The sequence below is a fragment of the Puma concolor genome, chromosome D3, assembly GCF_028749965.1.
Source record: "Puma concolor isolate L17-30 chromosome D3, mPumCon1.1.hap2, whole genome shotgun sequence".
NCBI lineage: Eukaryota > Metazoa > Chordata > Mammalia > Carnivora > Felidae > Puma > Puma concolor.
The window spans coordinates 5,434,122-5,455,848 of NC_141678.1; the positions used below are offsets into that span (position 1 = coordinate 5,434,122).

A 21,727-nucleotide genomic window follows, 5' to 3' on the forward strand; every position below is an offset into this window, starting at 1 on the left:
CGCTCCTCTCCCGAGTCTGCCTGTTGGGGACAGAGGGCGGGGCCTGGCTGGCCAACTCCTGCCTTCTGCCTCCTGGACCCGAACCTGCGGCTGTAGCCTCTGCCTGTTGGTTCTGGCTGTTTGGGCACAATCGGGGGGTGGCTGTCCTTGTTCTGGAAGGCCACGTTCAAAGGAACCTGGAAGGTGACCCATGCTGTGTTGTACCTAACTTTGTGATATTGGGCATCTGTCTCATGGGCTGGCTCCCTGTGACAGACCCAGGCTCTGAGCCTTCAGGGGCCCGTGATGTGGCCGGGCCACGTTGGGGGGTGGGTTGGGTGGTCCTGGGGGGACCTCCCTGTGACACTAGAGCAGGGCTTGCAGAGCTGAGGAGGGAGGCAGGGATTAGAGGCCACTGTATCTGACAGACAGACTGCAGACCTGTTTTCTTCGGCTCTGTCTCAGCACCTCGCTGCCTCAGGGCCTTTGCACTGGACATTGCATCTGTGTGCCAATGTCCTCCTCCCACCAAATCCACGCGTTCCCCTCGCTGCCCTTTGTTTTTATTCTGTGTTTGTTTTTGTTCTATTTTTGCTGGCGTTTCACCTGTCTACTCCGTTTAAAGTTGCAATCCCCTTCCCTATCGCCGCCTCTCACACGGCCCACCTTTTACCTTCGTGTGCAATACCTGCCTTTCCCCGGCTAGGTTACAGAGGCCACGACGCTGGGCATTGGGGTCTGTCTTGTTCTCTCTGGTATCCCCAGCTCTTAGAAGAGTGGCTGGTATGTAGCAGGTGCTCAGGAAAAGTTTGTTGAGGGGCGCCTGGGTGGCGCAGTCGGTTAAGCGTCCGACTTCAGCCAGGTCACGATCTCGCGGTCCGTGAGTTCGAGCCCTGCGTCGGGCTCTGGGCTGACAGCTCGGAGCCTGAGCCTGCTTCGGATTCTGTGTGTGTGTGTGTGTGTGTGTGTGTGTGTGTGTGTCTCTCTCTCTCTCGCTCGCTCGCTCTGCCCTTCCCCCGCTTGTGTTTGCTCTTCCTCTCTCTCAAAAACAAATAAGTAAACATTAAAAAAAAAAAATCTTTAAAAAAGGAAAAAACAAGTAGCAGTGTCTCGCCGATGAACGGACACTCCGGAGCAGTGCGTGTGCGGAGAGCGCCCTCCGGGTGCCCGGGTGCGGCCCGGCGGTGCAGCCTGGCTCCGGGCCGCGGTTCTAGCCGCCCGGTGGGGTGGGCACCTGTGGGGACCCGGGTCACGCTCCTCACGGACGTGTTCGTTTTGCCCCCACAGAATGTGCGCATCGACCCCAGCAGCCTGTCCTTCAACATGTGGAAGGAGATCCCCGTCCCCTTCTACCTGTCCGTCTACTTCTTCGACGTGGTCAACCCCAGCGCCGTCCTCCTGGGCGAGAAGCCTCAGGTGCGGGAGCGCGGGCCCTACGTGTACAGGTGAGGACGGAGGGGACTGGGGGGGGGGGGTCCGGGTCGTCACCCCATTTTACAGTTGAGGAAACCGAGGCCCCCGGGAGCGGAGAGGCTTGCTTAAGGTCAGTCTGGCTTTCTCCAGTCCGTGCCCTCGTGGTTGAGACCGTGGACTCTGGGGAGAGACCTCCCGGCTTTAAAAACTGGCTTTCTGATTGCAGGACGGGGCGGTCTTTCCTCGTGCCTTAGTTTTGCCGTCTGTAAATGGACGGTAACCGTATCCACCCTGGGGTGGCTGTGAGGTTATGAGGACCGGATGAGATCGCGGGGGGCCCTTCGGACGGCGTCTGCCCAGTAAACGTTAGTTGCTGGCGTATTATTACGGTTGCTGCGTGACCCTCTTCCATGGGTCATGGTCTTTGGGAGAGGGCGGCTCGTTGAATCGGCTGGAGCGGTTTTCTGAGAGAGGAGGGAGGGCTGTTCCAGCGTGAGACCCAGTTCCCGGCTCCTGCCCGTTCTGCCTTCTGGGACGAGTCACGTCGCAGAACTGCCGACCGGGCTGGTCCGTGAAAGGCTTCGGGGCTGAGCCCGCTTTGCCAAAGTTCCTACTGATTTCTTCCTTCCGGAAGCATTTATTGAGCAGCCCCTGCGTGCTGGGCACCGTGCCAGTCGCTATGAGAGGCAGACCCAAGCCCCTGCCTCGCAGAGCTGACGTCCAACGAGAGTAAACATGCGGGCCAATCAGGTGGCCGTAAGTGTGGTGAGAGGCACACAGGGGAAGCCTGGAGAAGTGCTGGAGGGATGGGTGTGGACAGGGTTGGTCTAACTGGAGGGTCACGGGGGGGGGGGGACCTCTACCAGTGGAGCGCTTCCCGAGGCCTGGGTGGTGAGAAGGGGGTGCCGCTATCTGAAGATCCGGGGAGAGGAGGGCCCCAAGCAGAGGCGGCGGCAGGTGCAAAGGCCCTGAGGCAGGCAGAGTCTGGTAGTCCGGGAAGGAGAAGGCCTGTGTGGCTGGCCTGGTGTGAGTGAGGGGGGGAGAGTGGCAGAGACAAGGCCAGAGCATTGGATGGGGTTGGGTGTCGGGGACCTCGGGGGCCACACTAGGGGCTTGATTTTATCTTGTCCGCAAAGAAGGCTTGTTGGGGAGAGAGTTTCCACTTTTCAGACTTTGCCCAGGTACCTTGTAGAGAATGGGTTAAACGGGACAATAACGGATCGAAGCAGCTGAGACTTACGTAGCGTCTCCTGTGCTTTGGGCCGCTGTCGGGTGGGTTGACGGGCACCGACCCACTCAGCCTTCACACAGCCCTACGAAGCGGGTCTTGTCATCGCTCCCATTTTATAGATGGGAAAACCGAGGCCCCGGTAGTAAGTGACGGAGGCAGGGTTCGAGCCTGGACCCCGTGTCCCCAGAGTGCACATTCCTAACCACCGTGCCACACTGCGTCCCTCGGAAAAGCAGCCGCCTGCGGGGGGCGGTGGGGGGAGGCTGTGAAGGAGGTGGCACTCGGCCAGGCGGGGGGGGTGTGTGTGTTGGGATCCGGGTGCTCTTCGGGGTGGCCCCGAGGAGCCCCGCGGAGGCTTGGGCACCCGTTCTCACGGTGGGCTCAGGGAAGGCGGCTGGGGGCCCTTGGCTCCCGGCGGGTGCTGCGTCCCTGTGCAGCCGGGACCCGCTGACCCCGACTTCCCCGCCCACAGGGAGTTCAGGCACAAGAGTAACATCACCTTCAATGACAATGACACTGTGTCATTCCTCGAGTACCGCAGTTTCCAGTTCCAGCCTGACAGGTCCCACGGCCTGGAGAGTGACTACATCGTCATGCCCAACATCCTGGTCTTGGTAAGGCTGCCCCGGGCCGCGCCCCCCCCCCCCCACACCCGCCGGCCCTCATCCCGGTCCCTGCGGGTCTCCGTCTCTCTTCTCACCTGCCCCCCGAGCAGGGCCGTCCTGCGTGGGGCCCGGCTCTCAGCCCATTGAGTTTCCCAGGTGCGTCCTTTCTTACTGGCTTGGGGGGCCCGGCCCAAGTCCTTGTGTGTCCTTTCTTCGTCTGCAAATCTAACATCTCCAAACGGAGGTGCTGGTGGGGGACTTCCTCGGGCGCCCCCAGGTCGTGTCACTGTCTGCAGCGTTTGCAGGCGGGGCCTCCGTCCTCTGCAGCTGGGCCACAGTCGTCGCTGGGCTTGCAGACTGTGTGCCCGTGGGCTGGGGTCCCCGAGCCCACCTCCAGGCTCGCCGACTCCCTGGGAGGGCTCGCAGGACCCCACTGTGATCTGTTATGGAGGAAGGGTGCGGCACAAAATCAGCAAAGGGAAAAAGGCGTGTGGGGTGGAGGCCAGGACTCCCCCACGTCCCCCGGCAACAGGCTGTGACAGCGCACGTGAGTGAAGGCTTATCCCCCGGGGGACCTCTAGACACTCCGTCCCCAGGGCTTTAATCGGGGGCTGGTCACGGAGGCACCTTCTGCCTGGCACCCACCGAAATCCAGATCCGCGGAAGGAAAGCAGTGGTTGGCGTAAATCATACTGTTTTTACAAGGAGTCCAGGCACAGAGAGCCCCCCACCCCCACCCCTTATCAGTCAGAGAGGGGTGGGAACCCCTGGAAACCCAAGTTCCCAGATGGCGGCCAAGGGCCAGTCTTGCCAGCAGGCCTTTCTAGAGACAGGGGGCTCACGCCTGTCGTGTTAATGCTCTGCTAACACGCTTAGTGTTGATGGGCCTTACACACGTTACCTTGTCTACTTGTCGGTGATCCGGGGGCCGGCCCTCGGCTGGGCCCTGGATCCGAGGCGAACTCACCTGCTGAGTCCGTTGGACGGACGGGACAGGGGAACGAATGCATCCCGAAGCTTCACAGCTGCCTCCCCCAGAGTTCGATCCTTAAGCTTGGCAGCGAAGACGCTTTGCCCCACCGATCAGGCGGGCACAGCCCTCCCGAGAACTCCCAGGGTTCGTGAGCATTCGTGGAAACGGACACGCTCACGTCCTGCCGGGAGGAACTGGGAGGGGCCGTCGGAGGGTAGTGACTTTAAATAGAAATTGCACCTTGCTTCCCACCTCAGAAACTCCACGGGTAGGAATGTGTCCTCCTGATAGCATAACACACACAGAAGATGTTTGTACCCGCGGGTATTCATTTTGGCAACCGCGTCAGAGCAGATTCCAGAAACAACCTAAATATTGTTCTACCGTGTGCAGTTTCGTTGCGGTGGTTTATTGCAGCCAGGCGGTGCTAGGACCTGGCCAGGCAGTAGGGGGCGTGGATGCGCGCGGTGGGCGGGGACGGGGACCCGGGGGGCGGGGGGCGGGGCCGTAATAGGTGGCTCAGAGCAGTCCCTAAGGTACATCCAAGGGGGAGAAAGGCAGGTACAGAACACAAGCAGAAGGCTATCACCATTTATAAAGCAGCGGTCCTTGCGTGCACGCCCCACGTACACACGTGTGCTTTTACGTGTTTTGAACGGGGGAGCAAACTTCTGTAAGGGGCCAGATAGTAAATATTTTAGGCTCCGAGGGCCACGTAGTCTGTGTTGCAACCGTCCAGCTCTGCCTGCCAATCCACAAACAGCCAAACACAACACAAATGGGTAGACGTGGCTACGTGCCAATGAAACTTTGTTTCATATGGACACTGAACGTGCGTTTCGTATCATGTTCATTGTTTTGAATGCCCTTTTCTTCAACCGTTTGGAAACATAAAATTGTGGGGCGCCCGGGTGGCTCGGCCGGTCGAGTCTCCCGACTCCAGCTCGGGCCGTGGTCTCGCGGTTTGTGAGTTCGAGCCCCGCGCCGGGCTCCCTGCGGTCAGCACAGAGCCTGCTTCGGAGTCTCTGTCTCCCTCTCCCTCTCTCTCTCTCTCTGCCCCTGCCCTGCGGTCTTTCTCTCAAAAATGAGTAAACGTGAAAAATATACAAAAATGTTCTTGGCTCTCAGACCGTACGGGAACAGGTAGTGTGCTGGCCTGGGCCCGGCGTGACGTCCAGGGTGGACGGACACATGGCATCTAGCCTGCCGTGTCCCCGGGCTCTGCAGGGCGCGGCGATGATGATGGAGAACAAGCCCATGAGCCTGAAGCTGATCATGACCTTGGCGTTCAGCACCCTCGGAGAGCGTGCCTTCATGAACCGCACCGTGGGCGAGATCATGTGGGGCTACGAGGACCCTCTGGTGCACCTCGTCAACAAGTACCTGCCAAACATGTTTCCCTTCAAGGGCAAGTTTGGGCTCTTTGCGGAGGTAAGTGCGGCTCGGCGAGCAGTTCGGGGGCCTGGGGTCGTGTCCTCGTTGCCACGGCCCGGATGGCCGGGGCCCTGGGGGCATTGGGTTGTCAAGGGCAGAAAACCTAACTCAAAGTGGCTTAGGACAAGTAGAGAGTTTGCTGGCTCATCAGACTGGAAACTCCAGGCCTGTGCTCAGGTGCGGCTGCCGGTGGACGAACGGAGACCGGCGGCCGGGCAGGCGGGTCACGAGTGTTGACCCCGACGTTGCCCCGGGCTGCCTGCTTTCCTCTTGATCTCAACCCCTGATAGTCCGGTAGGGATTGGGCTCCTGAGCCCTGGGCCGACGGACAGCCTGACCTTGGCTCCCTCAACCGCAGGTTTCAGCGAGCCCTCCGAGTGGCTCCAGCCTCGGCCTCCCCTTTGGGCGCTGCTGCTCTGTGTTGGGGGGCGCGGGGGAGGCAGGCTGGGATTCCGCCCCTGGCACGTGATAGACACTCACTACGTTTTGGCAGGTTCTGAGTGGGTGGGTAAGCTGGCAAGTTTGGGGTTAAGTGACATGATTCCTTTCAAAGCGTCTTACAGACTCGTAAACAAGTGAGAATTCTTGCAAAGCGAGTAGCAGCCGCGTAACCTATGTTTGCGTATAACGGAAACCCCGAAATAACATCCCAGCAGTGACTGTTCAGTGTTGGTGTGGTGTCTTCATATCCTTCAGGGATCCGGAGTGTTTTGCTACTACTCTGCTCTGCTATCCTTACGGTGTGGTTTTCGTACTCCAGATTACCACATGGTCCCGTGTGGCTGCCGGAGCGCCTGCGGCCGCACCCACCTTCCGGGAAGCAGAATGGGAAGGAAGGAGCTGTTGGGGATGGAGAGGCAGGCAAGGGAGTGGAGGACGAAGCAACATGACCCAGCTGTCTCCTTCTTTGGGAGGGAGGAAACCAATTTCCACTTGCTTTCCCTTGGCCAGAGCTTAGTCAAGTGGCCGCGCCTAACTGCAAGGGAAGTGGGGAAATGCAGCCGAGAAGGCTAAAGGCCGCAGCTGCTGTGCTGATGCCCTGAGTAAGGTTTGGGTTTTGTTACGAAGGAGGAAGGGGAGGCTTCTAGATTTCACCCCACGGTCACTCATTTCTTTGTGTGCTTTGCGTGTCTTTGCTGTGAATTAGAAATCTGTTTCTAGGAAATCTCCTCAGAGTGCCAGAGCCTGGGGCTTTCTGTCCAGAACCTGCTCAATAACAAACATTAGGTCCTGTATCCGTTAGGATAGACCAGGTTATGCTGTGTAATAAGCAGCCCCAGAACCTCAGAGGCTCGAAACAGTAAGTTCACTCCTGGCTTGTATGCTGTGTCCAGTGTGGGTGACCAGGGGGCTGTCTGCTCTTTTTGGCCACTTCAGGGACCCAGGCTGAGGGAGGCAGCAGCTTGACACACGCTTCCATGACCCCTGCAGCAGCGGCAGAAAGCACGGTGACATGTGCATGTGCTAGCTCCTAAAACTTCCACCCGGAAGTGGCGTTTCCGTTGATTGGAGACGTCCCATGACCTTGCTTTATTTTAAGTCTGGGGGGAGGGGGGCATTCTGCTATTCCCCCCCCGGGGAGGAAGAGCAGACTCTCCTTGAGTCAGGAAAGGAAGGTGGGACGCTTTCTAGGAGGGACGCTGGAATCGAGTGCCTCTTCTAGAAAGCCCTCTTCTGGAAATGCTCCCTCCTCTTGGTCCCCAGGCACCAGGATGCAGCGGTGAACAAGATATCGAGGCCCCTGTCCTCTGGGTGAAGCGGGGAACGGCCTCTAAATAAACGGGTGTGCTCGAGGGCCGGGCCCCGGGGCCTCTGCCCCTGTCGCGAGGCTTAAAGACGCCGTTCTCTGTCGTCCGCAGCTGAACAACTCCAATTCCGGGCTCTTCACCGTGTTCACGGGGGTCAAAGACTTCAGCAGGATCCATCTCGTGGACAAGTGGAACGGGCTTAGCAAGGTGAGGGCAAGGGGCGGTGCCCTCCTGCTCGGGGGCCGGGCGGGAGCCACAGAGGCCACCTGTGCTGGGCTCCTTGTTTCTCTTGGAACTCCGGAGGGTGTTCCCCTCTGGAGTGGAGACCGTTCTCGAAGTCGGGCATTTTGCCTGTGGTCGGGTTTCAACTAGCTCTTGGTTCTGAACGGGCGGGTGGGGAATAGAAGCTCTACTTACGGAGCACCTAGTGTATACCAGGAAGTGAGTTCTTTCTTTCCTTTTGTCGAATTTACAAAACCACTTCAAAAAGACTACGCTGATCCTGTAACCACCCATCGCATTGAAAGATGTAATTACACTAGGAACACAGGAAGGCGCTCACATTAAAAGGATAAGACAACAGGGGCGCCTGGGTGGCTCGGTCGGTGAAGCGTCCGACTTCGGCTCCGGTCAGGATCTCACGGTTTGTGAGTTCGAGCCCGGCGTCGGGCTCTGGGCTGACAGCTGGGAGCCGGCTATAAAAATTAAAACAAAGAAACGAAAAACCAGTAGAGACAGATTAAGGGCCCCTTGCACCGCTCCACACGCCGGCCCCCTGCACTGGGGCACAGCGGGGAGTCCGCGGTGTGCAGTGTGGGGCCTTCCTGTCCTCCTCTGTCCCTCCCCCGCCCCCCCCCCCCCATCCGTGCCGGGAGCGGCCAGATCACCCTTTGCAGCCGGTAACAACCCTTCCCAGCGGAGGCTCTCCGCCTTCTCTGGCTTGTGTTTTCTTTTTTTTTTTTTTTTTTTTTTCAATGTTTATTTATTTTTTTTTGGGACAGAGAGAGACAGAGCATGAACGGGGGAGGGGCAGAGAGAGAGGGAGACACAGAATCGGAAACAGGCTCCAGGCTCCGAGCCATCAGCCCAGAGCCTGACGCGGGGCTCGAACTCACGGACCGCGAGATCGTGACCTGGCTGAAGTCGGACGCTTAACCGACTGCGCCACCCAGGCGCCCCTGGCTTGTGTTTTCAATGCACAGATACGCGCGTGCACACAGCAGAGGGCCAGAAGGGGAGGGGTCTGTTTTGTTCTTTCCAGGCCTCACTTCCCAGAGGCAGCTGCTGGGTTGAGATCGCCCCCTGGGGGACGGGGGCACCATGATGATTTTAAATATTTTGCTTACCGTAGATGTTTTACAGTAAATACGGCAAATGTTTCACTCACCCCCTCCCTTACCTGTGTTCTGGTGACGTCCTCTCTGAATGGTGAGGATGCCGGAGTCTCACCTCTCACCTCCCTCCTCTCCTGCTCACTGTGCCCCTTGGAGATGGGGGTGATTTTACAGATAAAGTCACCGAGTCCCCGGGGCAAAGGTGCCCGTTCGAGGGTCCGTGTTAGCGAGCGGGGAGCCACAACCGACGCTCTCTGGCTATGCGGCCGCCCGCTCGCCTCCCCGAGGGGACCGGCTTCTGGAATGGAGTGGTGGGTGCCCTTCCCCCCGAGGCCCCGTGCGGTCGCCGCCCCAGGTCGGGTGTGGTCATCGCCGAGAGCCATCGCGGAGCTCAATGGGCGCGTCCGAACGCTTCCCCGCAGGTCAAATACTGGCATTCTGACCAGTGCAACATGATCAATGGGACGTCTGGACAGATGTGGGCGCCGTTCATGACTCCCGAGACCTCACTGGAATTCTACAGCCCCGAGGCCTGCCGGTAATTGCTGGGACATCCTGGGTCATCCTGGGCCTTCCCCGGGCAGCGGAAGTTGGCTTTGTGGACGCTCACGGCCTAACCGAGTGGCTTTTCGCGTGTGCTTGGGAAGCACGTTTGGCTCTTTGTGTGTTCGTGGGCCCTTGGCACGGTCCGGAACACTCTTTGGTTACACCGTGAAGGGCCACACCCCTCCTGCACCCAGAGAGGCTGCGGGCAGGGGTCGGCATGCTGGTAAGTGGCATTAGCCGGGTGCAGGAAGCCATCGGGTCCCGAGGGCTGGGAATGGGGTGAGCACCGGCTCCCTGCGGCATCCGTCCAGCTGCCCAATTGTCCATTTGGATGCTGAGATCTCTAGACGCGTGTCCGACAGCCTCTTTGGGCTCCAGAGTGTGGCCTTGGAGGCCCGGTGGATTCTGAGGGCCCCAGTGAGGGTGAGAATAGACAGAGCTCTCCTCTGAGAGACCCCTCTGCTGGAGCCGCCTTTGCTGTGCCTCTGTTTACTTTCTAAAATGAGAAATTTCAACCCAGAGAAAAGCCGCAAGCAGGTGCCATTTCCCTCAGTTTTGGAGGTCATTTCTCTCCTGCCCCGTCCACTCTCTCGTCACTGCTCAGCCCCCTGGACCGTCCGAGAGTAAGTTGGACGCCTCGATACCTCAGGGAGCGTTTTCTAAAAACAAGGACGTTTTCTTGCGCGAGCACATTACCGTCATGAAAATGAAGAAATCTAGCATCCGCCTTAACACTGTTGTCTGGGCCGCTGCTGTCCCCTAAGAACGCGAGTCCTGTCTGCAATTTTAGATTTCTAGTGGCTGCGTTAAAAAAAGTAACAAGACGTACACGAAGTTAATTTTAACGATAGGTTTTATTTGACCCAACTGTATCCAAAACATTACCACATTGGCCTGTAAGCAACGTCAAATGTTGTTGAGATGTGTCACTTTTTAAAATTTAAAAAAAAAAAAATTTTTTTTTTCAACGTTTATTTATTTTTGGGACAGAGAGAGACAGAGCATGAACAGGGGAGGGGCAGAGAGAGGGAGACACAGAATCGGAAACAGGCTCCAGGCTCTGAGCCATCAGCCCAGAGCCTGATGTGGGGCTCGAACTCACGGACCGCGAGATTGTGACCTGGCTGAAGTCGGACGCTTAACCGACTGCGCCACTCAGGCGCCCTGAGATGTGTCACTTTTTAAAAAAAATTTTTTTTGTATCAAGCTGTAGAAATGTGGGATGTGTTTTAGCTTATGGCGGGCCACACCCAGACTCGCCCCATCCGAGGGGCGTGTGTGACAGGTGGCCTCCGTGGACAGCACGGTTGTAATCCAGAGTCCATATTCAAGTTCAGAAGTGCCTTTGAGAAACACAGCAGGGTGAACAGGGTGGGGGACACAGTGCTGCTGGCTGAGGCGGTGGCGGCTCAGTCACCACGTGTGTGCAGAACTGAAGCTGGATGTGTGATCAGCCCGGGGAGGCCGGACGGAGAAAAAGGACCAGGGGCAGGAGGGAGCACATCTGAGCCACAGCCAGGGGGCCCGTGGGATGCTGTAAAGGGGCTGGACCCCAAAGAGGCTTTTGGGCCGTGGTGAGGACAATGGATCTTATTCTAGATAAGACTGGAAGCAATTGATGGGGCGCCTGGGCGGCTCAGGTGGTTAAATGTTCGATTTCGGCTCAGGTCATGGTCTCGCGGTCCGTGAGTTCGAGCCCCACGGGGGGCTCTGTGCTGACAGCTCGGAGCCTGGAGCCTGCTTGGGATTCTGTGTCTCCCTCTCTCCCTGCCCTTCCCCTGCTCATGCTCTCTCTCTGTCTCTCAAAAATAAATAAATGTTAAAAAAAATTAGAGGGGCGCCTGGGTGGCTCAGTCGGTTGGGCGGCCGACTTCGGCTCAGGTCATGATCTTGCGGTCCGTGAGTTCGAGCCCCGTGTCGGGCTCTGTGCTGACAGCTCGGAGCCTGGAGCCTGTTTCAGATTCTGTGTGTCTCCCTCTCTCTGACCCTCCCCCGTTCATGCTCTGTCTCTCTCTGTCTCAAAAATAAATAAACGTTAAAAAAAAAATTAGAAAAAAAGTACTGGAATACTGCATTTTTTAAATGTTTATTATTTATTTTTGAGAGAGAGTGTGAGAGGGGGAGGGGCAGAGAGAGGGGGAGACACAGAATCCGAAGCAGGCTCCAGGCTCCTAGCTGTCCGCACACGGCCCGACGCGGGGCTCGAACCCACGAACCGCGAGATCCTGACCTGAGCCGAAAGTCGGACGCTCAACCGACTGAGCCACCCGGGCGCCCCGGGAAGCAATTGCGACTTCACGTGGGGACACGACATACTGTGTTCTTATTTTAAACTGCCATCTGCTTGTGGAGACCAGATGGATGTGGGCGGGGAGGCAGGGAGAGCGATTGGCAATCCCCCGGCTGAGAGACGGAGGCAGCTGCTGAGACCTGGGGGCGGTGGGGGGTGGGGGGTGGGTGGCAGTGCAGGTGGAGACAGTGCAGTGAGGAGGGGCTCAGCCGGGGCCGCCTTCAGCGGGACCGGTCTAGCCGCCATGTGCGGGACGTCATCCTGTACCCCGTCTGCCCCCCACAGGTCCATGAACCTGGTCTACAAGGAGTCAGGGGTGTTCCAAGGCATCCCCACCTATCGCTTCGTGGCCCCCAGCACCTTGTTTGCCAACGGCTCCACCTACCCGCCCAACGAGGGCTTCTGCCCCTGCCTGGAGTCTGGGATTCAGAACATCAGCACCTGCAGGTTCAGTACGTGCCTCTCGTCCCCCGGGAGGGTGGGCGGGAGGGTGTAGCCGGACGCGACCAGGCATCTCTCTGTCCCTATGCGCCCCCGCCGTCTGTCTAATCTCTGGCCTCTTTACTCTTGATAATTCCATTAATTGGCCGGAGATAAGGAGGGCAGCGGACCGATGATCTGAAAAAGCAATACGCCGCGTAGATTAGTGGCTGTCTCACGAATTCCCACAACCTTAGGGGCCGAGAGCGACAGCGACTTTATGGCCTCTGACGGTGCGACGCAGGCCTCCCAAGGCGAGGGCTCAGATGCCCGCGGGCTGACACCTTCCTGGCTGGACGCTCGAGGGCAGATCCACGGGCCGCTGTGCCCTTGGGAGGCCCCCGGAATCCCTTGGTTCCTGGCCCCTGTCTCCAGCCTCACCGCCAGCGACACCACGTCTCTCTGGCCCCACGTCCACGATCATCTCTGATCCCCCCACATCTCTCCTGCTTCCCTCTTCCAGTTTGAAGACCCCGGAGACCATCCCGGGCCCCCCGGGGGTAATCCGGGCCACACGCCCTGAGTTAAAGGCTAGCCGATTAGCAGCCTTAATTCCGCCTGCGTCCTTCGGTCCCCTTGGCCGTGGGGAGGCTAACGTTTTCGCGGGCTCCACGGACGTCTTTGGGGAGGGCCTCGTTGTGCCTGCCACACCAGGAGACGTGCCTTGAGGACGCGGCCTCGTGGGAAGGGCCCTTTGTCCCATGTTGGGAGGAGAGGAAGCCTCTGCTTGTGGATGGAGCAGTGAAGGGGGTCCGCCCTCCCTCCCGGGACCCCGCCTCCTCGCGGTCCGGGCCCCTCCCTTTGGCCCCCGCCACGTCACACTGCCGTCACCCCACGCACCATGTGTTCCCCAGTCTGCCCGGTGCGGTCACTCACCAGTGGCCCCACGGGGCTACGTAAATCGAAACGGGTTTGAATGCAACCAGGTTGAAAAGGTGGTGCCTTAGTCGCACTGGCCGCCTTTCAGATGTTTACCACGCACATGTGCCTGGTGACCTCCGTACGGGTCGGCCAGCACAGAAGGACCACATGTTCATCGTTGTGGAAAGGTGTGTTGGACGCTGTTCTAGACAGCAGCCCGAGGGACCTTTCCAAAACACAGATTGCCAGCCAGCCCTTTGCTTCAAATGTCTAACAGCTCCCCCGGACGTATGCCGGAGCCCTGACCCTGGTCTCCGTGCTCTGCGGGATCTGGCCCGTGCCAGCTTCTCTGACATCGTTTCTTCCTCTGCTTCCCCCACCAGCTAGTCTTCAGCCCCATCGTCTTCTCCCTGTTTCTAGAGTCGGTCAAGCTTGGTCCTACCTCAGGCCCTTTGCATCAGCTGTCCCCCTGCCTGCAGAGTCCTTTCCCTAGATATCCATGTGGATCTATGTGGATCATTCCTTCCTTTCCTTTTGGTCTGTTCAGATGCCACCTCCTCCAGGTGGCCTGCCCTGATTTCCATGCTGAAGTTGCCCCTGCCAGCCGCTCTCTGTCACTTCACCCTTGATCGCGTTCTTGGTTCTTGGTGCTCGGCACTCCCTGAAATCCCTGACTGTGTGTTTTGTTTTATTTATGGTCGGTGTCCTTCACTAGACTGTAAGTGTTCTCGGCAGGGCTCTGTCCTCAGCTTCTAGAACTGTGGCTGGTATGGAGCATTTGAAGGTATGGGTGTGTGGGTGTATCCTGCACTTAGGACACTGGGGCTCAGGGCTGGGACATGCCCGAGGTCACACGGTTGGTGGGACAAGAAACCACTCCTCACATGACTGGGTCTTGCCTCCTGGGGGCCTGTGGGGGGCCGAAGCCGCCTTTCCAGCTGGAGATGGGGATCCGAGAGGGGTGGTTTGCAGCAGGGTTTGTGGGGGAGGACTGTCTGTGGGTTGGACGACGTCCCCAAGCTCAGGCAGAATGGGGTGCTCAGTAGGTGACGGGTTTAGAGCTGGGGGCTGGAAATGCCCTCTGTCGTGGCCTTGTGTGAGCCCCCCTGGCCTTGCCCTCTGTTGAATTCTTCCTTCAGTGGGGTCTGTGGGCATGGCTCCAGAGATCAGCTGTCGTCGGAAGCTGCCTTCCGCCCAGTGTGCCAGCTCGGTTTTCTTCCGGGCTGGCTTTGCTGCCAGGCAGGCTCTCCCCTCGGGCCCCAGGCTCCCCTGCTCCCCTCTGGGGGTCCTGCACAAAGGGGGCACCATAAGACCTCCTCATCCTGCAAAAGCTCCCAGGGTTCACCCTGATTGGTCCACCTTGGATCCACGGCCAATCACCATGGCCAAGGGTTATGCCGATTGGCCAGGCTGTGTCACATGCTCAGCCCCTGATTCCGTGGGTGGGGCCAGCACTCGCCTAGCCTGTGAGGGGCGGGCTGGTTCCAGGGTTGGGGTCTAGGTTGCAGAAAAAAGAGTGGGTGCCCGGCAGGCACAGACCGTATGTCCATCTGCTCGGGAAGGCTAGGGACAAGGTTGGCACTGTCTCAATTTAGCACATCTGCCCAAACGACCTCAAAAGTGCAAGGGAATTTTAGGGGCATCCGGGTGGCTCAGTGGGTTGAGTGTCGCAGTCTTGATACGGGCTCAGGTCATGATCTCCCAGTTCGTGGGTCGGAGCCCCAGGTGGGGCTCTGTGCTGACAATGTGGAGCCTGCTTGGAATTCTCTCTCTTCCTCCGCCCCACCCCCCACCAAATAAATAAATAAACTTAAAAAAAAAAGCACAAGGGAATTAAAACATAGGTATAAAGATTTTTCCCTTTTGTGTTGACATGAACACGTGTACCGAGAGGTCCCCAAGCAACACGTGCAGTTTGAAATTCCACAAAGCGCACGGACCCGTGTAACCGGCACCCGGATCATGACTCTCGGCTCCTCAGACTTCCGTGCTGTGTAAGGTCCTCAGACTTGCTCAGCAGAGCCTCTTAGTCATAATCTGTGGCGATCCTGGGCTCCGGTCTGGCTGGGGGCACCACAAAGCTATAAATGGCTGACCAACTCATTGCCCGTGCCGTTTGGAAATCAAATAGAAAAGGGCACGTGCATGTGTGCTTGCTAGGAAAAATCAAGCGTGCTTAGCGTCCGAAGCAAGTGATGGCACGTTGGTCTCACCCACTTTAGGTTTCCCCAGGCTTGGACGCACGCGGGGGCTTGTTTGAGATTTGCGACCCTCAAGGGCCTGACTGCCCCCCTTACTGAGGGTCTCGCTTCTGCCGTCTGTAAACATGGGGTCCTCGTGTTTGCTTTGGTGGTCTCCTTTCACGGCAGAGATGGGAGAATGGGAAATGAGGTTTTCCGAATTGTGGGATGTTGTCTCTGGGGCTGGGGTGCTCAAGGTAGCTTCGAAGGTCCCAGGAGGTGGCTTTAAGTGACATTGACTGACTTGGGAGAGAGGCTTCGTGCTTTCCCAGTCCCTTACCCTCCTTCCAGGTACCCCCAGCAGAGTCTCTGTCGGTGCTAAGAGGCCTTTCCAGCGCCCATCTTTTTTTTTTTTTTTTTAATTTAATTATTATTATTTTTTTACATTTATTTATTTTTGAGAGACAGAGCACAAGTCAGGGAGGGGCAGAGAGAGAAGGAGACACAGAATGTGAAGCAGGCTCCAGGCTCTGAGCTGTCCGCACAGAGCCCGATGCGGCGCTCGAACTCACGAACCGTGAGATCATGACCTGAGCCGAAGTCGGACGCTCAACCGACTGAGCCACCCAGGCGCCCCTCGCCCATCTGTCTTTTAAAAAGATTTTTATTTTTTTTATTTTTTAAAAGTTTATTTATTTATATTGAGAGAGAGAGGGCACCAGCAGGGGAGGGGCAGAGAGAGGGGGAGAGAGAATCCCAAGCAGCCTCTGCCCTGTCCGGACAGAGCCCACTTTGGGGCTCAAACTCATGAACCACGAGATCATGACCAGAGCCAAAATCAAGAGTCAGACACGTCACCAACTCAGCCACCCAGGAGCCCCTAAAGTTAACCATTTAAAAATGTTCAGTCCAGGGCTGCCTGGGTGAGTCGGTTAAGTGTCCGACTTCGGTTCAGGCCATGATCTCACGTTTCGTGAGTTCGAGCCCCGCATCGGGCTCTCTGCTATCAGCACGGAGATCCTCTGTCTCCCTCTCTCTGCCCGTCCCCACCCCCCTGTCAAATTAATGAACATTTTTAAAAATGTAAAAAAAAATGCAGTTCAGTGGCATTTAGCACATTTACAATATTGTGCACCTACCGTCTCTGTCTAGTTCCAGAATGTTCTCATCCTTCCGAAAAGAGACCCATACCCGTCACCAGCCACTCTCCATCTCCCCTCCCCCGGCCCCTGGTGAGCTCAGTCTGCATTCTGTCTCTAGGATTTGCCTCTTCTGGATCCTCGTGGGTTTTTGAGAGAGACTCATTCTTTTCCTCGTCAACTCATTGTCCGTCAGGCCCTTTGTACGTTGTCCTGAGCATACGAGGATGCGTTGGTGTTTGCCTTGCTCGATCAGTTGATGGGGAGGTTCAGCCTCATGTTTCTGGGTGTGAATTGCTCACACGGAGGGGCCCGAGTCAGTCCCTGTTCACACTCGCTGGCGTCCGTCCCCCACACCGGCTGCTGGGAGAGGAGAAGCGAAGCAGGTGTGTCTCCTTCCTTCCCATTACGTTAGGGAGACCTGGCCGCAGGCGTGCACCCCTCCGCGTCTCCGAAGATCGCCGCGTTGCCTGCAGAATACAGCCTGGGCTGCTTGGCTTGGCGATCGAGATACCCCTTCCCCACCCAAGTCCAGCTCTGGCCTCGACTTACCTTTCTCTCCTCAACTCCTGTAATTCTCCTCCATGCCCTGTCTGCTCCACGTGCACCGTGCATTTCCCCACCTCCCTGCCTTTGCTTCTGCCAAACCCTCCCCCTGAAATGTCGTGCCCTGGCCTTCCCTGCCTGGAATATTTTAACCATCCTCCTTTCCTTCCTGTGATCTCCTCACCCGCGTCAGCAGCTCCTCCGTTCCCATCCCTGGGACACAGGGCTCGTCTCTTCCCAGTGCCTGGCATCTCTTGGGCACTTGACAGGCATTTACAGGCCGGATGAAGGGATTCTCTCTGTCTAGTTATTGTCGTTTGCATTTTGTCATCATCCGCGGGCTCTGCAGGCAGCGGCTCTGTTTCATCCCGTGAGCCTGGCACGAAGCAAGCCTTGGACGTGCTGACGCTCTCCCTTGTCTGATGCCCCCCCCCTTCTCTCCGCCCCTCTGCCTTCTAGATGCACCCTTGTTTCTCTCCCACCCTCACTTCTACAACGCCGACCCGATGCTGGCAGAGGCGGTGCTTGGCCTCCACCCCAACCCAGAGGAACATTCCTTATTCCTGGACGTCCACCCGGTGAGCCCTTGCCTGTCAGCCTGTGGGGGGCGGGATGCCAGCTTCTCCCCCTTCCCTCCCCCCAGGCACTGAGCTATTCTGGTGGTGGGGTAGGGGGGTGATGGGAAGCCTGGCTTTCCTTGGCATTGATAGCTTCTGGAATGTCAAGCTGTCAGAGGTCCCTACTTTGCCCTGACTCCATAGTTCAAGGGATTCATTATTTCGTCACAAGGGAATTGTCTTTCTGAAAGGACCATAAGACAGTAAATCAGTTAGAATTATCAGCATACCAGTTAGCCAGAGGAGCCCTCTGACCGTGCCAATATATCATAAAGATCTCTAGGTCCCGACAAGAGCCTGGAATATCTTGTAGATAAATTGGGTTCTGGGGAATTTGTCCTCTGTCACATTCTGTCTGCAGGCGGGGACCAAGAGAAGAGGGTAGCAGGCCCACAGAGGTGGCCCTCCTGTGGGCCTATCTTTACCTGATTGCCTTATCTCCTAGTATCGCTGTCACTGTAAAAGGTGCCCATTTGGACCTGGCGGCCTTCGCTGTTGATTAAAAATCCTGCGGGGTTCTGTCTCCTGCATGGACACTCGTGGCCTTCCGCACAGGCCTTTTTCAAACCTCTTCTGCCTGACACCGTTCCACGTCATTTCTCTGTGTGCCCCTCAGATTTTCGGAGCTCCTGACTCCGTTCACCAGCCCCGGCACTCCACCTTCTCCCCCTGCCCCGCCCCCCTCTCTTTTCACTAGGAACCCAGGCTAGTTAAGTCAACTGTGACTACATGCACTTCAGCTCCAGCAAATGGTGCTTGCACACTCATTATGGTCCAGACACCAGCCGGAGACTTTCACATGCAGTAACGCAGTAAATTTGCACAATTATCTGGGCAGTGAGCACTGCTCCTCCCATTGGACAGATGGGGAAACTGTGGCCCAGATAGGTCACGTGATACAACTAATAAATGGGACCGTTGGCTCCACAGAGGAAAGATCCGTTCTGTTCCGTTCATCGCTTGACTTCTAGCCGTTCGCATAGAGGAACTCAGTAGGTATGGGTTTGATAAGTGGGCAAAAGGAAGTGGCAAAGCTGAGTTCAAACACAGGCCTTCTGACGCCCCCACCTCATGTCCTGTGCTAATATCTAGTGAATTTTAATGAGGTTAATTTAATGGTATTCATTAATTAAATTGGTAGTAATTAATATTAATATATTATGTGTTCCATTGAAGTTCGTTCTTTCTTGTTAGAAATGTTAAGGCTCGGGGCGTCTGGGTGGCTCAGTCGGTTAAGCGTCCGACTTCGGCTCAGGTCAGGATCCCACTGTTCTCGAGTTCGAGCCCCGCGTCAGGCCCCGTGTGGAACGCTCGGAGCCCGGAGCCTGCTTCGGATTCTGGGTCTCCCTCTCTCTCTGTCCCTTCCCCGCTCACGTTCTGCCTCTCTCTGTCTCGAAAATAAACATTAAAAAAATGTAAAAAAAAAAAGAAATGCTAAGGCTTTTCCACATCGTCTTAACATTTCGGGGTCTCTGAGACCACCCCTGAGTCTGACGATTTGCTAGCAGGACTCCCAGACTCAGCATATGGTGGAAATCACGGCTGTGATTTGTTGCAGAGAAAGGACACGGAGTACCGTCTCCCAGGGGGGCCGCACAGGACACACTTAGTTCCCCCAGCAGTGCGGTGAATCATCCCCCAGGGAAGCCCGTTAGAGACAGCGCCCTGGGTGCTCACCGGGGACTTTTCCCAGCGGCACCCTCTGCCTGGTACCTTCCAAACTTCCAGACTCCCCGCGGGAAGACCGATGGTCGGCATAAATCACAACGTTTGTACAAACAGTCCAGGCACAGTGAGCCCCCCTTATCAGTTAGGGAGTGAGGGGGGGGGCTCCCGAAATCCAGGTTCCCGGACACCAGCCGCCGACCAGCCCGGCCAGCAGGCCTCTCTGAGGAGGACAGCCTCCGGCCTGCTGCCTTATCACTTTTCCACCCGCGGGTGGACTCCCTCCCAGCCTGTCGGTTCTTGGGTCCAAGCTCTCCCTGGTCTCGGGAGCACGGCCTTTGCGCTGTCCCTCTGTGCCATCGGGGCCCGGAAGGCCTACTTTTCATGGAAGATATTTCCCTTTCCCCCAATGTGCGTGATCGTCACGCAAGCGTTTATGGCCCTGAGTGTGGCTGTTTTCCATCCCTCATTTTGCCCTGCAGTGAGGTGGCGGGAATGAGCCCCTTTTGCAGATGAAGAAACAGGCCTCAGCTAAGAGGCGACAGTTCCGGCCTCCCGACCTCCAACCTCGGTCCCTGTCCTCTTCGGGAGCCACCTCCCTGAGTTGGGGCCTACGTGTGTGTCGCTTCTCCTGCTGTCTGCTTACCGCTTTATTTTTTTTTTATTTTTATTTTTTTAAATTTTTTTTCAACGTTTATTTATTTTTGGGACAGAGAGAGACAGAGCATGAACGGGGGAGGGGCAGAGAGAGAGGGAGACACAGAATGGGAAACAGGCTCCAGGCTCCGAGCCATCAGCCCAGAGCCCGACGCGGGGCTCGAACTCACGGACCGCGAGATCGTGACCTGGCTGAAGTCGGACGCCTAACCGACTGCGCCACCCAGGCGCCCCTGCTTACCGCTTTAAAAACTCCTCTCTTAGAACAAAAGGGTAGGTTTCGGCACAAAGGAAGTTTCCTGTCACCGCCTCGCGTCGGAAATTACAAATTTCTCGAAAAAAAACAAGGCGGCAGCCATAAAACTGAACACGAGGGTAAAAGATCATTAGGTTTGAGACAGTCAGGGCAAGTTGTGTGATGGAGAGCGACTTTATTCACATGCAAATCTATTTTGTTTGCTCTGGAGGAGGGGGGGAGGGGCGGGCAACGAGTGGCAAATGTCACTCTGCACTCAGAGAAGCGTCGTGGGCACAAGAGCCTTCGGGGAAGCGTGTGTGTCCCCCCTCCCCCCCCCCCCCCCCCCCCGGAAGGGCCTGGAGCCAGCGGGGAGGCCCCGGTGCCCCGGCAGTTCAGCCCTGACGCCTGCCCTCTGAGCGGGCCCAGGGACGCGGGTTTGGGGGCGTTCCCGGGGCGCGAACCCAGGCCCCTCACCGTGCTGTTCCTACAGGTCACCGGGATCCCCATGAACTGCTCTGTGAAACTACAGCTGAGCCTGTACGTCAAGGCCATCAAAGGCATCGGGTGAGTGGGTCCGGGAGGAGGGGCCGCGTGGCTTGTTTGGGCCTGGGGGGGGGGGGATGTCCCCAGGGACCCGCACGTGGGGAGGGAGACGCTCCTCCCGGATGTGCCGGCTGGTCCCCGGCCCGGAACCCCCGCTTCTTCTGTCTTAACATCTGTCCCCCAGATTCAGCAGACTCTTCTGTCCAAGCGGTTTCCCACTCAACAGAAAACTGGAAAAAAAAAAAAAAATTAAATCCTGGCAAAAGCAAGTCTTTGAAAATGGAAACTCACCCAACAGGCATTTTAAAGTGTGACTCTTCCCTTTGTGGGAGGAATATTTTAAGCTATTCCTTTGTGTTTTGCTTCATTTCCGTGTCGCATCGTGGCCTTACCGAGATACAATTCACATACCGTTACGCTCACCCTTTTCAAACGTACAGCTCGGTGATTGGAGGCAGATCCGTGGAGTCGCGCAGGGCCGTCGCAGTCCGTCACCCCCAAAGATACCCCGGGTCCGTTAGCAGCCGCCCCCCGCCTCCCCCAGCCCCTGGCAGGCCCTGATCTATCTACTTTCGGTGTCTCTGGATTTGCCTGTGCCGGAAACGTCCCATAAATGGAAGCGTAGGAGACGTGGCCTTTGCCGTCTGGCGTCGTGTCGTCAGGGCTCATCCGAGGCGTAGCAGGTGTCCGAGCGTCTTCCGTTTTACGGCCGAATCCTGTTCCGTTGGACGCACACGGCGTGTCTTCTCGCTCAGTTGAGGGGCATCTGGGTCTCTGTCGCTTTTGGCCGTCGTGAGGAGCGAACGTGCCCGTATATGTTTCTGGTGGGTGCACGCTTTCGATTCCCTTGGGCAGACACCTGGGGGCGGATCCCTCGCCGGGCGTCGCGGGAACTCTGCGTTCAGCGTTAGAGTCGCTGTTTTGCACGGCAGCTGCCCGGTTGGCCTTCCCGCCAGCAGCGCGGGAGCCGTCGGGCCCCCACGATCCTCGCCAGCGGCGGTTGGAACGGGGTGCCGTGAGGGGGCTGGGCGAGGGGCTGCACCGGTTTAGTCGTGGTGGTGGGGTCTGGCTTCTGTGTTGTGTTTTGTTTTGTTTCTTTACGCATATTTGGAATAGTTTCGTTAAAAAAAGCTTCCCCTACAAAGATTCCTGGGCTGCAGGAATGTGAGCATCTATCTCGCCGCCTTTGTAAAATGCCTTTCAGCTGGAAAGAACACGCTCCTCTCCTCCGCTCCCGCCCTGGCTTTT

The 21,727-nt window shown here is 57.3% G+C and overlaps 1 protein-coding gene across 7 annotated transcripts in view; it reads left to right on the plus strand.

Moving 5' to 3' along the window:
- The window catches only part of SCARB1 (scavenger receptor class B member 1), an 84,286-nt gene that overhangs the window by 32,000 nt on the left and 30,559 nt on the right, over positions 1 to 21,727 (plus strand). For 5 of the 7 annotated variants that reach the window (XM_086681452.1, XM_086681450.1, XM_086681453.1 and 2 more), the window contains exons 2-9: positions 1,267 to 1,424; positions 3,096 to 3,237; positions 5,429 to 5,632; positions 7,495 to 7,590; positions 9,140 to 9,255; positions 11,839 to 12,005; positions 17,219 to 17,337; positions 20,427 to 20,500. In XM_086681452.1, the coding sequence (XP_086537578.1) occupies positions 1,267 to 1,424; positions 3,096 to 3,237; positions 5,429 to 5,632; positions 7,495 to 7,590; positions 9,140 to 9,255; positions 11,839 to 12,005; positions 17,219 to 17,337; positions 20,427 to 20,500 (1,076 nt within the window). Of the gene's footprint in view, positions 1 to 1,266; positions 1,425 to 3,095; positions 3,238 to 5,428; positions 5,633 to 7,494; positions 7,591 to 9,139; positions 9,256 to 11,838; positions 12,006 to 17,218; positions 17,338 to 18,073; positions 18,531 to 20,426; positions 20,501 to 20,663; positions 20,823 to 21,727 lie in introns of those variants that run through there. The other 2 variants (XM_086681455.1, XM_086681456.1) reach the window with 2 other exon arrangements.